This window comes from Carassius gibelio, chromosome B9, assembly GCF_023724105.1.
Source record: "Carassius gibelio isolate Cgi1373 ecotype wild population from Czech Republic chromosome B9, carGib1.2-hapl.c, whole genome shotgun sequence".
Lineage (NCBI taxonomy): Eukaryota > Metazoa > Chordata > Actinopteri > Cypriniformes > Cyprinidae > Carassius > Carassius gibelio.
The window spans coordinates 4790028-4805718 of NC_068404.1; the positions used below are offsets into that span (position 1 = coordinate 4790028).

Here is a 15691-nt window from a genome sequence, read left to right on the forward strand (position 1 = left end):
CTGACTGGTAGAAATGCTGGTTTAAGATGGTCCTTAGCTGGTCAAAGCAACTAGCTCCTGCTCAGGGCCAGCACATGACCAGCTAAAGACCAGCTTAAACAGCTCATTACTAGCTAAGGACCAGCTTAAACCAGATCAAATCAGCAGAAACGCTTCAAAATATACCTAACAAATTCATGCCGTTTTTTCAACAGGAATGCCATGTCCTTTTAACAAATCCCCAGTCATGCATAAACGTGTCTGTCATGGTGAACTCTGTGGTTCATCCCATCATTGAACTACCTTCCAAGAGACTCTTGTTTCTCCAAATGTAAATTGCTTTAGTCATTGAGCATATCTGCAGAAATATCTGGAGGGAGTCAACTTCGAAGAAGTCACCCCTCTTTTAAAGTCTCTCTCAAAAGTAGTTCTAACAGTTCCACTGCAATGATTCTTAGACTCAGACAAAGGAAAAAGGACACCAGTGTTCAGAACTGGTTCAGGCTATTCAGAAATCTTATCCTCTTCTGTTACAACATGAATGCTGGATCCTTGAAGTGTCGCCCCATGAATGCAAACTTTGTCAACAACTTTTTTTAGTATGATTATGAACAACCTTAGTGCTTGTAACTATACATTGATTACAAGGCTCTGTTCGATATGACACAATGGCGTCACGGTTCTCAATGTTGAAAAAATATATATATATATATATATATATATATATATATATATATATATATATATATATATATATATATATATATATATATAAACTTTAATTAAGAAAATAAACAAGCAAAGTGTAGGGCAAGCAAGCTACTGCCAATCCAACAGGTGCAGATTTATGCAGGAAGTACAGCTTTTACGAATGTAAACATCTAAAATGAATAAATAATAAAAATGAATAAAAAAATTTTTTTCACAAATTTCGTTTTGTGTATTGTCTGGTAATCAAATGAACATGCAGAACATGAAGATTTGTATTTAAATAGTCTTTTTGCAGTTAAATATTCACAGACACTAGACACTAACTTTTCAGTCTGATATTGTGCTGACTGTACTGACAAACTATACTGACACCATGTCTGCCTCGATACAATGCAACCGTTGAAAATAATTTGAACTTTGTATCAGTACATCATAAATAGCATGCGGCTATTGGTTTACTTTTGGTATTTGTTGTGTCATGTCCGATGAAGCCGTAGTGTGCAGCAGATGTGTGCAGTGAAGCATGTCCTTTCACCACTGGACAGCACGTTGCCTGTTACATGATTGGACTGTCTTGTTGAGTACAGTGGCACAAAGAAAATTTCAGAGATTCAGAATATTGATGCACAAATCAAGGAAACAGGGAAAATGCCTCATTCCTTTTTGATAAAGTTGCCGCTCTGCCTAAAACAAACTAGACTAATAGAAGACATTAGTGGCCTTTCATCCCAGACAATATTCCCCCCAACAATGACCCTGATTATTGGTCCTCAGTCTAGGTGAGAAGGTGAACCCAGTCCTCTAAAGGAGTGAAGACCTCACTCACCATGAATGCGGGCACACCTTCCCTGCAAGGTGTTTTGTTCTGTGAATCACCCTCGGAAAGGGAATGTGGTAATGAGAGCAAGCAATTGACAGCAGTGCCTTAGAACACTAGACAGATGGTGAGATCCTGTTTGGAGACAAGTCTTTATGGAAGCCATGAATGTTTGGCTGGTCAGTGAAATGATATCTTCTCTCTGTTCAATGTTGGTGAGCCTGTTTTCAAGAAAGCACATTGTTATCTGTCTGTGACAGCTGGGGTGGGTAACTCTGGTTCTTGAAGTCCTCTGTCCTTCAGAGTTTAGCTCCAACCCTGATCAAACTCTCCTATGTGTAACATCCTGAAGACCTGTACTAGATTGTTCACATGTGTTTGATTAAGGTTGAATCTAAACTCTGTAAGACATTGGACCTCGAGGGCCAGAGTTGCCCACCCTTATCTATAAGAAACACTCAACTTACTGTACTCTACTGTAAACCTTGTAGAAACCTTGCCATAGAAAAAAAGAACAAAAGGGTATTTTACTCACCAAAATTGGTCAAAATTGACAGCCAAATAAATAGTAACTCTAGATTTTCTCGTGAGTGTACTAAGGACATATGTTGATTTGGTAACCATACAGAATGTGAAGACTTGTGGTTACTCCATGACCAGGGTTGGGAACCAATGCCCTAATGCAATGGTTCTCTATTCCAGTCCTCGCATACCACTGCTCTGCACGTTTGGTATTGCTTCAGACGTTTGTTCTATTCGACCATAAGTACCCTGCAAAGTAGACATCACAGGATATTTCACCATAATTCCGGTCCAAAGGGACCTATATGTGTCATTAACAGGGCACTGAAAGTGCACAAGACATGAATTTAAATAGTTTTTATTTACAAAGGTATTATGTCATACTTCACACTTCTCTATTAAGTTTAGTCTGTGTGTGAAGATGCTGCAGGCAGTGGTGTAGTGCAAATCCTTAAATAAATGTTCTGAAGTGAATTAAACTTCAATGTACTTCCTCTGCTCCGTGAGTAGGGACCATGTCACTGTGAACACAGTTTGTTCACGGCGCTCTCTTCTAATGAGCTGGTTATTTGAATCCAGTGCGTTAAATAAGAGAAACATGCAAAATATGCAGAGCAGTGGTATGCGAGGACTGTAATTGAGACCCCTAGTGCACTGACAAGTGGTCTAGTGTAAGGCTTGTGTAAGGCTTTATGAATGGCCACACAGTTGCATGTACCGTACCATAATGAGATGTTGAGTGAGTCAACTAAATGAGAGCAGACTCTGATCTTATCTGCATCCTTAAATTCAAAGCATACAATTGGTGCAGTAAAAAGGTTTTGAACAAAGTTTTAAAATAAACTGGATGTCAGCAGCTCTGAATGATAGGGTTTTGTTCTGATACAGCCACCTCTACTTACAACTAAGTGCTGTAAAGCCTGTGTTGACTTTGTATGATTATCTGATTGTTGTTTTGAGTCATGTTAACACATTAATGCATGCTGGTGGTTCATGTCATCCTGTGGTGAAGTATGAATTAACTTAAAACCGTTGACCTGTGAGCTAAACTTTACACTGCTTGGCTTGATGTGTGTTTTTGTGTGTCTGTTAATGCTTTACTAATATCTAACTGAACTATACTCATCTAATCTAAACTTCAGATGTGTGTTTTTTCCTCAGTCCATGGAATCACTCAACTCTGAGAGGGCTGTGTTCAGAGGCCCGCGTCGCTGGTTATCCCAAGTCTCTGTCTGGGATCACTTCTGTCTCACTGTAGTGTGTGTGTGTGTGTTTCAGGTTCCTCTGAGTGCAAGTATGTCTCAAGTGCGTCTCCACTCCTCTAATCCTAACCTATGTGCGGAGCTGGCTGATTATCAAACCCCGGTCACACGTCTGACTGACAGTATCGACAGCGCCAGTGACTACATCAAACTGCAGGAGGATTTCTGCCTAGTTGCGCAAAAAGGTGAACAAAGCGTTCATGCCAGTGTCACTGGATCTACATTGCCATGGAAAGAGAAATTTTGTGTTTTTAATCAGAGATTATTTTTGTGTGTGTGTGAATTGATTAAAAATATTCACAAACTCTAAAGTTACCAATTTTGAAAAAGTGAAGAAAAACAATTGGGGCGTAAACAATCTGTGAGCTCACTGTTACTGTTTCAGTGTTGTGTACACGTTTGCAAGACTAAAATTAGACAAGTAGTCAGGAGTAAGGACGCATATATTTTTTTTTATTATTATTGGAGGTTCACTGGATATGTCAAACACTGCTTCAGACAGTCAGAGGATCTGAATCGGAGACACAGCCTGTACTCAGTATGAACCTGTGTGTGTTTCTGTTGCAGTGCACTCTCTTCTGAAGTCTGCCTTCAACACTGTGGCCATAGAGAAGGAGAAGATTAAACAGGTGTTGATGGAACAGGAGCAGACCGGCCAATCAAATCAGATTATAACCCTCCGCCGCTCCCTGTCACAGGTCAGCTCCGCCCACCACACGCTTCATTCATGTCTTCATTGATTGCTGTATGTTTTGAGTAAGACTTTCAACAGAGACTTTTACATTAATGTTTACAATTTTCTGAATGGTTGTGTTGTCTAGGCCTTGTCCCAGAATGCTGAGCTCAAGACCCGTCTGAGCCGGATCCACTCTGAGTCGGTTCTGTCTGAACAGGTCGTCAGTGTGAACATCATCAGCAGTCCTGACGAGGTCTGATATTCTTCTGCTCCAAACCATTTGAGTTCCTAATGTGAAATGTTTTGTATGTGGATGACGCTTCAATTGGCAGGTCAGGATATGTGGATCAGATTGTCCCTTCTTATGGTTGAGAAGAGCATAAAACCACCTGGACCTACAGGTTCAATCACCCATTTTCTTGATGATGAAGACAGTCACTGTTTAAGCCTGAAATCTCTTACATTTGCTCTCGTTTCGATCCTTAAAGGATGCAACCGATAGAAAGTGACACTCAGTACTCTGGCTTCATAAACTTTGGCTGCAATACAACCAAACAGAGCAATAATTAGATATAATGAGTCCCACGAGATAGCTGCTCGTACTGATCAACCATGTGTTTAACTATCGGCAGCAGACATTGTGTCTCAAGGCTTTCACTTTCTACAGGACTTAAATCATTCAGCTTTTGTGCTCCTCACATCAGGTTGTATATGTTTGTGCGATGGCCTTGAGTAAAAGTGGCTGCCTCTGATAAATTTTACGAACCCGATTCCAAAAAAGTTGGGACACTGTACAAATTGTGAGTAAAAAAGGAATGGAATAATTTGCAAATCTCATAAACTTTTATTTTATTCAAAATATAATATAGATAACATATCAAATGTTGAAAGTGAGACCATTTTGAAATGTTATGCCAAATATTGGCTCATTTTGGATTTCATGAGAGCTACATATTCCTAAAAAGTTGGGACAGGTAAAGATCATACATATACATATAAATACATATAAAGATCAGCTGGAGGACCAATTTGCAACTTACTAGGTCAATTGGAAACATGATTGGGTATAAAAAGATCCTCTCAGAGTAGCAGTGTCTCTCAGAAGTCAAGATGGGCAGAGGATCACCAATTCCCCCAATGCTGCGGCGAAAAATAGTGGCGCAATATCAGAAAGTAGTTTGAAGTTATCATCATCTACAGTGCATAATATCATCCAAAGATTCAGAGAATCTGGAACAATCTCTGTGCTTAAGGGTCAAGGCCAGAAAACAGTTCTGGATGCCCGTGATCTTCAGGCCCTTAGACGGCACTGCATCACATACAGGAATGATACTGTAATGGAAATCATAACATGGGATCAGGAATACTTCCAGAAAACATTGTTGGTGAACACAATCCACCGTGACATTCGCCGTTGCTGGCTGAAACTCTATAGGTCAAAAAAGAAGCCGTATCTAAACATGATCCAGAAGCACAGGTGTTTTCTCTGGGCCAAGGCTCATTTAAAATGGACAGTGGCAAAGTGGAAAACTGTTCAGTGATCAAACAAATCAAAATGTGAAGTTCTTTTTGGAAAACTGGGACGCCATGTCATCTGGACTAAAGAGGACAAGGACAACCCAAGATGTTATCAGCGCTCAGTTCAGAAGCCTGCATCTCTGATGGTATGGAGTTGCATGAGTGTGTGTGGCATGGGCAGCTTACACATCTGGAAAGGCACCATCAATGCTGAAAGGTATATCCAAGTTCTAGAACAACATATGCTCCCATCCAGACGGCGTCTCTTTCAGAGAAGACCTTGCATTTTCCAACATGACAATGCCAGAACATATACTGCATCAATTACATCATCATGGCTGCGTAGAAGAAGGATCCGGGTACTGAAACGGCCAGCTGCAGTCCAGGTCTTTCTGGACATTTGGCGCATCATAAAGAGGAAGATGCAACAAAGAAGACCTAAGACAGTTGAGCAACTAGAAGCCTGTATTAGACAAGATTTGGAAAACATTCCTATTCCAAAACTTGAGCAACTTGTCGGTCCCCAGAAATTTGCAGACTGTTATAAAAATAAGAGGGGATGCCCCACAGTGGTAAACATGGCCTTGTCCCAACTTTTTTTGAGATGTGTTGATGCCGTGAAATTTAAAATCAACTTATTTTTCCCTTAAAATGATACATTTTCTCAGTTTAAACATTTGATATGCCATCTATGTTGTATTCTGATCAAAATATAGAAATTTGAAACTTCTGCATCATTGCATTCTGTTTTTATTCACAATTTGTGCAGATTCACAACTTTTATGGAATCGGGTTTGTACTGTAGATCTACAAAAACAAATCTTTAAGTGACACGCTGAAGTAATCCTTTAATGGTGTATGTTTGTGTGTTTTGTAGGCAGGTGAGCCGCTCCACGTGGGCATCCCTCTCTCTCAGCAGGTGTCCAATGAGAGCAGACTCTCCATGTCAGAGTCCGTGTCTGAGTTCTTCGACGCTCAAGAGGTGCTTCTGTCCGCCAGTTCATCAGAGAATGAGGTGAGAAGTCTGTTTGTGTGTGTGTTAATGTTAAACGTAATTTATATATACATGTAATGTGTGTGTGTGTGTGTGTGTGTGTGCTCTTGTTTTTGTGACATATCAGGACACTACTCTGTATAATGACATGGGTATGACACAGGTATTACAAGGAGAGGGTGACTTATGAGGACATAGCCCATGTCCCCATTTTTTAAAACGCTTATAAATCATACAGAATTAGTTTTTTTGAGAAATAAAAATGCACAAAGTTTCCTGTTAGGGTTAGGTGAGAATATACAGTTTGTACAAAATAAAAATCATCACGTCTATGGGATGAACACACTTTTCACAAAAAAAAATGTGTGTGTGTGTGTATTATAAATATACACACACATATATATATATATATATATATATATATATATATATATATATATATATATATATATATATACAGCAAGTAAAATAAGTATTGAACACGTCACCATTTTTCCCAGTTGATACAGTTCTAAAGTTGCTGTTGACAAGATTTTTTTTTTTTACCAGATGTCGGTAACAACCCAAGCAACCCATATATATATATAGGGCTTGGTATCGATCAGATGTCCTGATTCGATTCGATTTCGATTCTCAAGCTCTCCATTAGATTATAATTTTTTTATTATTACATTCAGTGAATATTGTTTTAATACAAATTGTATTGATATTTCTAAAAAGTGAAGAGCAAACATCAGTTTACAAATGGTGTATTAATTAAAAGAAATTAAGAACCACAACCACAGTTCCTTTTTAAACAATAATATGGTCCTATAAAACGTTCTTCTTATTTTTTCTGGAAATCAGATGAAGACATAATACATTAATTTCATTTATCCTAATCAAATGAAAATTGAACCCTTTTATATTTTGGCAAACAAAGTGCTGCACAACAGAGGTTTACTGTTTAAATGAAAAAATGAGAGTAATGATAAGATTCATGTTAATATGATCTGCTGAAATAAATACCGGAAAAGATTGATTCATGGTTTTCAACGGTTTTCTATTGTTATACATTTAAAGTATCATTTATTTCTGTGATTAAAGCTGAATTTTCAGCATCATTGCTCCAGTCTTCAGTGTCACATGATGCTTCAGAAATCATTCTCATATAATGAGCTGCTAAAGAAACATTTATTATCAATGTTGGAAACAGTTGTGCTACTTAATATTTTTTGTGGAAACCATCACCAACCAAGACAAAAAAGTTCAGACTTGTACACATTCAAGCTCAAGTGAATCATCGAAATTACCAGCAGTCAGCGTCATCTGTGTAAGCATGCTCTGTTTGTTTATTTGTATACTTGCACACTGCACTGCAGTAGGTCATTACACATACACACACACACACATTTTACGGTTAGTCAGCACTGCGCCAAATGAAAGACAGTGAGTAACATCATCTCTCTCTCCCTCAGGCTTCTGATGACGAGTCTTACATCAGTGATGTGAGTGATAACATTTCAGAGGACAACGCCAGCGTCACAGATAACGTTTCCAGACAGAGTAAGATCGCTCTCCCTCCTCTTCGTTTTGTTCCGTTCATTAGAGCAGGATGCCGTCCTGATGAGACACATGACCTTTGTGTTACACACACACACACACACGCTCTCTCCCTCCAATAGATCCAAACACACACACACACACAAATTCACACGCATGAACTGAAAGACAAATCCTCTCACAAACACACATATAATATATTATCTACAGTGTGTAATGTAAAGCAAGTCAATTTATGACTGCTGTAATATGAATATCAAAATATCTGCCAAGAGCATGTTGGGGTCATATTTCATCCCAAAACCAAAATAAAAGACAAAATTATTTAAATATTAAAAAAATGTAAAGATTGTTTTAGGACCTTTTTGAACTGAGTGTTTAGTTTTGTTTTAGTTTGCATTTTGATGTTATTTTCAGGAAACTTAATCACATTTATATGTATATTCACATTACAATAGTTACATTTTATTTTATTTATGTAATATACTGTAGAATTATGGGTGTTACGAAAATAGTTACGAAATTAGTTTTGAATTAATTAAAGTATCACTATCATTCTATTGCAGAAAGTGTCACTGTAGAATTAATGAGGTACTAATTTAGCTTGTATAAATTTAGAATTTTTTTTATTTTAGGTTTTCCATTTTTAGTTTAGTTTTTTTTTTTTTTTTTTTTTGTGTGTGTTTTCATTTCAATATACATGTAGTTTTTATTTATTTTTAGTTATTTTTAGTGCATGAAGTAAATGAAAATGAGAAATGTTGCCTTGGCAGTCTGCATGAATAAACAAATTTACATGATTTAATATTTTATTTCAAGGGATGACAATGTTTTTATGGTTTTAGTTTTAGTTTCAGTTAACTAGATAAACCCTGATGTTGATGCTCAGTAAATGGTGCAACCCTGTTATCCGTCGCGTATCTTTGTGTTTCTCCCTCAGTGCCCAACGGTGATCTGGCCAGTGGTGCGTTTCGTAACGGTAGACGTACGTGTCTCCCTGCTCCCGCCCCTGACACTTCCAACATTAACCTGTGGAACATCCTGAAGAACAACATCGGGAAAGACCTGTCGAAAGTGTCCATGCCAGTGGAGCTGAACGAGCCGCTGAACACACTGCAGCACATGTGTGAGGAGCTGGAGTACACAGAGCTGCTGGATAAAGCAGCTCAAACCGACGACCCCTACGAACGCATGGTACGCTCCAGCTCTTAAAGGGACAGCTCACCCTAAAATACTCATTCTCTCATCAGTAGCTCATTTCCATGTCGTTCCAAACCCATTACACTTTTGTTTAAAACACAAATAAAACTGCAAAATATCTATTCCTCCACTAAAAAACTATTCCAAAAAAATCATCAAGAATCAAGCGGTTTACTCCGTGTCTTTCTGAAAAGACACAGTCACTTTATATGATGAACAGATTTAAGTTTAAGTCACATGTAAACATTTATCAATTATGGTCAGTGGAAGGTGAAATGTGCCTGCTTGATGCACAAAAATCTCTTCTCCATGGATTACTTTGTAGTCGTAATGAACTTTTTACCCTTGCGCAGCATCAAAGTTTTAGTTACATGGACTTTCAAATGTAAAGACTGGAATCGCTTAGGGTTCATTAAAATTTTGAGTTTTGGAGTGGAACGAAAGTGGGTGGGTGTCCATTATGCGGTGAACTGTCCCTTTAAGAGAGTTAATGAATTTTGACCCTGGAACAAAAAACCAGTCTTAAGTCGTAGGAGTATGTTTTTAGCAATAGCCAAAAAAAACAAAACATTGTATGGGTAAAAATGATCGATTTTTCTTTAATGCCCAAAATCATTAGGATATTAAGTAAATAACATGTTCTTTGAAGATATTTTGTAAATTTTGCCACCATAAATATATCAAAACGCAATTTTTGATTAGTAATATGCATTGCTTAGAACTTCATTCGGACAACTTTAAGGATGATTTTTCTCAGTATTTGGCACCCTCAGTTTCCAGATTTTCAAATAGTTGTATCTCGGCCAAATATTGTCAGATCCTAACAGATGCATCAAAAGAAAGCTTATTTATTCAGCTTTCAGATGATGTACAATATAAACCTCAATTTCAAGAAATTGATCCTTATGACTGGTTTTGTCGTCCAGGGACACAATTTTCAAAAGACATACACCTAACAAGCTTCTGTTAGAAAGAATCTACAGAAACGTTCCACTCCACAGTAAAACACACTATGGTTCTTTCAAGAAATGATCACTGAAAGGTTTGAAAGGTTTCTTTGGTTCTTCTATGGCACCACTGTAAAAATACCCTTATGAGACCTTTATTTTGAAGAGTGTAGGTACAGTTGCTATAATAATAGGTAATTAATATATAATATATATTAATTTATAATTAATATATAATGATAGGTAAAAATTGATAGCCTGAATGCATACATTTAGTTTAATTTAATTTTAATTTATAATGTTTCACCAAATCAAAATCGAGTTCATCAGTCAGTAGTCCAGCTTAATATCAACCATCAAGACCAGACTATTGGCTTGAAACTGAGTAGCAAAGCAAAACCAGCTACATATAGCTTTATCTTGATTTCCCAGCAGGGAATGGTAGAGTGTGCGAGGACAGACTTGAGCTCACACAGAAACGTGCCCACACACGAATGTTCACACACTTCGTACATAGTGATGTAACAGGAGCTGTTAGATGGAAGGGTGAACAGGGCCTGAAGCAGGGACACACGTCCCTTGAGGACAGGCAGGTGGGCATGTACCTCTGTCCTCATTAAGTCCTCTTCCTGTAGCCTAGTTTGTGTCCACACACAGCGAACTGATACTGTAGTAATGATGCTGCAGTGTAGGCGGCTGACTGCTGTGATACAGTACGATACAGAACCCCCATTTCAGTTACTGCAAAGAATTTTACATTTGTGTATCTACTTTTAATTGGATTCTCCTTGCTGTAATACCATTTTTCTTCAATAGTTAATGTTTTCATCAGCATAAACAGCAAATACCATCATGATGCACCTTACAGAGTAAATAAAGATTTATTATTATTATAATTATTATAATTATTATCTTGAATGATTACAGTAATGAGATTTCTTCCGGGTAATATGATTTATAGATTTCCAGATAAAAAAGTACATTTTATTCTATAAAAATTATTATTATTATTAATAATTCTAAGATGTCATGAAAATGTCATAAAGCACACAAAAAAATTAAGTATTATTATTTTTATTTTTTTATTTTTATTATTATAAATGGATGTGGTTTATTTTCCAGAAAAATCTATAATAATTATTTTTTTAATATACAGCAACTTCTACAATGACACATACTGTACTTTACCATTTAAATAAGATGTTTTAATAATCATGATCATCATATAACCATTATTATTATTATGAAAACAGTGTCACAGTGCACACACAGAACAGATTTGGATCTGACCTGACACCTGGCAGACTGTGTGTTTGTGTGGATGTCATGCTCTCTTAAGGCACATTTATCCCATCATCGTGTTTCAGTGAGCTCTGTTCTGTCTGTATAAAGAGCACACCGTCTGTCTGGACTGCATGTGTTCAGCAGTAATGAGTTCACTGACAGGTTGCTTTTGTTTGTGTGTGCAGGCAATCGTCGCAGCGTTTGCAGTTTCGGGATATTCCTCCACCTATTATAGAGCGGGCAGTAAACCCTTTAACCCCCTTCTGGGGGAAACGTATGAATGTATTCGTGAAGACAAAGGATTCTGCTTTTTTTCTGAACAGGTATGAATTATTGTATCTCTCACACACAAGCACACACACTTTATTGCTGCAGTACCTGTTCCAGGTGAGTTCCTGTCCTTCACTGTAGCACTGCACCACTTATACTGTGTGTGTGTGTGTGTGTGTGTGTGTGTTTGCTGGAGGCAAGGCCATCAATAGTCCTCTGGCTGAGGCTCTTCCTGCGTGACTTGAAAAGGGTCTTTGTCAGCAGTGAACTTTCCCACAGGCTGTGTGTGTCTGACATAATGCAGTGTGTTCATGGAGGGCCGTGATGAGAGAGAAACACTTGCACAGGTTCACTGTAGTGTAATTCATCTTGCTTTGTCTCTCATCCACACACTCTGGAATAAACTGACCGGCACGTGTCTCTCTCCTGGAGTCTGTTGATCTGTGAGAACGAAACCGATTTCTCTGCAGCCTTCATTTTACCTTTCAAACGTTTGTTGTTTTTAAACTGAATCAGCTGAAAATTACATTTTAGTTGTAGTTTAGCCTTTAGAAAGTAAAGCAACCATTCCAGGGGAAACTTTTAGAGGCAGTTTTTAATGGCTCAAGGAGGGATCGTTCACCCAAAAATGAAAACTGACTGTTCGTTCACTCGCCCTCAGGTCATCTAAGATGACTTTTTTTCTTGAGTAGATCAATGAAGAAGATTTCTATCTGAAAACGCTCCTTGAGGATTCATAAAATGCAAGTCACCAGCTACCATTAATCCGAGTGGCAACACAAAATCAATATTCATAGCTTATGATGATGTATTGAGATCTTATGTTGCAAATGATCGGCCTGTGCAAGAAAATAATTTCATTTACAACATTATTACCTGTAATCCCTAGCCTTAGCCCTCAAACAGTCGCTTGAACCAGTTCACCAAATTGGACTGAACCATCTAAAGACGGTTTCCTGAAATATTCTCTGAATAAAAGAAATAGTACCAAATTGAATTCCCCCAAACTGAAAGTGAAAGTGACGTGACGTGACATTCAGCCAAGTATGGTGACCCATACTCAGAATTTGTGCTCTCCATCCGAAGTGCACACACACAGAGCAGTGAACACACACACAATGTGAACACACACCCGGAGCCATTTATGCTGCGGCGCCCGGGGAGCAGTTGGGGGTTCGGTGCCTTGCTCAAGGGCACCTAAGTCATGGTATTGAAGGTGGAGAGAGAACTGTACATGCACTCCCCCCACCCACAATTCCTGCCGGCCCAGGACTCGAACCCACAACCTTTCGATTGGGAGTCTGACTCTCTAACCATTAGGCCATGACAATAGCAAGAAATCTAGTTAATATTACTTTGTGTGATGTTATACATCATCTATGTCATTTTTCTATAGAAATGTTTCTTGCTGTGCTTTATTAGTAATCTTTCTGTCTGTGCACAGGTGAGCCATCATCCGCCCATCTCCGCTTGTCACTGTGAGTCCCAGAACTTCACCTTCTGGCAGGGTAAGACTGATACCACTCCTATATTTAGCTCTCAAAGACTTCTTATTACCACACTCAAGTGTTTGTGTGTGTGTGTGTGTCAGACGTCAGATGGAAGAATAAGTTTTGGGGGAAGTCTATGGAGATTCTTCCCATTGGAACAGTGAATGTGACGCTGCCCAGGTCTGTTTCTCTGCACTGTTTATTCACCCTGCGTCTGTCCCTTCGTCCGCCTGACTCTCAGTGTCATTGTCTTTGCATGTGTCGGCAGTTACGGCGATCACTATGAGTGGAACAAGGTGACGACGTGCATCCACAATATTCTGAGCGGGAGGCGATGGATCGAACATTACGGCGAGGTCACGATCAGAAACACCCGCAACACCAGCTGCATCTGCAAACTCACCTTTGTGAAGGTACATGCTCATCCACAGCTGCATCTATACCGTATTTTTCAGACTATAAGTCGCACCTGAGTATAAGTCGCATCAGTCCAAAAATACGTTATGATTAGGAAAAAAACATATTTAAGTTGCATAGGACTATAAGTCGCATTTATTTAGAACCAAGAACCAAGAGAAAACATTACCGTCTACAGCCGCGAGAGGGCGCTCTTTGATATCAAGTGTAGACTACAGGAGCACTGAACAGCATAGAGCTATTGGTTCATTTCTCTCGGTTCATGTCAAATTAATTTTGATAAATAAGTCGCACCTGACTATAAGTCGCAGGACCAGCCAAACTATGAAAAAAAGTGCGACTTATAGTCCGGAAAATACGGTAATATATATCACAAATGGATAAGTCGATGGTTTTCAACCACTAGGGGGCCACTAGTCTTAAATTGTATGAAATGTAGCTATAATAAATTAATTGTAATTAGAATGATAAAAAACACCAAAAATAAAGATGTACACATTAACATTAATACTGACATAATAAAGTTTATTTTTATTAAAAGACAAGTACAGGGCCGGCATGATAGCATTATTTATATTGTTTCATGAATATCGAGTCAAAGTTTTTTATTTTTTTTATATTGTAGCCTGGGCAATTTTCTTTTGTTTTATGTAGCAATATTATTCGGGTCAATTAAATTCAGTTCATTAATCATCTGAATGCTGTTTAGTAGCTTTTTTAATTTAATAGTTTTTGCCCACGACAAAAATGTAAATGATCCACTAGCTTGAGATACTTTTTAATCTTCGCCCCGTTTCATTACTTCAGACGCCTTGTCATAGCTTAGATAGGGGGACCATTGGATCGACTGATTAGTTTGTGCAAACTAACATACCGTATTTTTCGGACTATAAATCACATCTGAGTATAAGTCGCATCAGTCCAAAAATATGTCATGATGAGGAAAAAAAACATATATAAGTCGCACTGGAGTATAAGTCGCATTTATTTAAAACCAATAGAAAACATTACCGTCTACAGCCGCGAGAGGGCGCTCTATGTTTTCAGTGTAGACTACAGTAGCACTGAGCAACATAGAGCGCCGGTAATGTTTTCTATTGGTTCATTTCTCTCGGTTCATGCCAAATAAATTTTGATAAATAAGTCGCACCTGACTATAAGTCGCAGGACCAGCCAAACTATGAAAAAAAGTGCTTATAGTCCGGAAAATACAGTACACTACTCAAGTTTTCAGATAAGTTTAACAGCCAAAAAGAATGAACAGTCTTTATTTAATATTGTTTGTGTGGTACAATGTGTAATTTCTCACTGTGGATGCTCAAATTAACAGAGCAGTGTGAAAGCAGACTGACAGTTTTGGGCTTTATATGGTTAATAAATCTACAAATGACAAACTTATAGCTATCTTTCCACACGTCACATTTAACTTTGTTAAAATCTATATTGTTAAAAGCGCTGTATAAATAAAGATGACTTGACTTGGTAATGTTTTTTTTTAATGTTTTGAAAAGAATATGTTCACAATTATTTGATTTGATCAAAAATGTATTGAAATCAGTAATATTGTGAAACATTATTACAGTTTAAAAGAACTGTTTTTGATTTGAATATATTTAGAATTGTAATTTATTCCTGTGATGGAATTAGGAAGATGATTTAGGAATTATGAAATGGTTTTTATGATTATCAGTGTTCAAAACAGTTGTCATGTTTAGTGGAAACCATGATACTTTTTCCAGATTCTTTCGTAAAAAAATTTTTTAAAAGAGCACATTTATTTTAAATGGCACTTTTGCATAGCCCTAATCTCTGTGTGTGTGTGTGTGTGTGTGTGTGTGTGTGTGGATCCAGGGAAACTACTGGAGCTCGAATGTGAATGAGGTGCAAGGATCAGTGATGGACCAGGAGGGAAAAGTCATTCACAGACTGTTTGGGAAATGGCATGAGGGTCTGTACTGTGGAGTCCCACCTTCAGCCAAATGCATCTGGAGACCAGGTATTTACACTCACAGGGTCCACAATGTGGCAGTTACTTGTAGAAAGTGGACTGGCACAGTAAGTA

The 15691-nt window shown here is 38.0% G+C and overlaps 1 protein-coding gene across 15 annotated transcripts in view; it reads left to right on the forward strand.

The window, feature by feature from the left end:
* osbpl6 (oxysterol binding protein-like 6) overlaps nucleotides 1–15691 on the forward strand; it is a 73682-nt gene that overhangs the window by 36018 nt on the left and 21973 nt on the right. For 12 of the 15 annotated variants that reach the window (XR_008155076.1, XM_052564817.1, XM_052564825.1 and 9 more), the window contains 11 exons: nucleotides 3308–3476; nucleotides 3859–3989; nucleotides 4113–4220; nucleotides 6363–6500; nucleotides 7937–8024; nucleotides 8962–9215; nucleotides 11638–11775; nucleotides 13167–13230; nucleotides 13314–13392; nucleotides 13481–13625; nucleotides 15481–15625. Coding sequence is in view for 14 of the 15 variants with exons in the window: in XM_052564817.1 (XP_052420777.1) it covers nucleotides 3308–3476; nucleotides 3859–3989; nucleotides 4113–4220; nucleotides 6363–6500; nucleotides 7937–8024; nucleotides 8962–9215; nucleotides 11638–11775; nucleotides 13167–13230; nucleotides 13314–13392; nucleotides 13481–13625; nucleotides 15481–15625 (1459 nt within the window). In the remaining variant the exon portion in view is untranslated. The remainder of the gene's footprint in view (nucleotides 1–3307; nucleotides 3477–3858; nucleotides 3990–4112; nucleotides 4221–6362; nucleotides 6501–7936; nucleotides 8025–8961; nucleotides 9216–11637; nucleotides 11776–13166; nucleotides 13231–13313; nucleotides 13393–13480; nucleotides 13626–15480; nucleotides 15626–15691) is intronic. The other 3 variants (XM_052564818.1, XM_052564819.1, XM_052564820.1) reach the window with 3 other exon arrangements.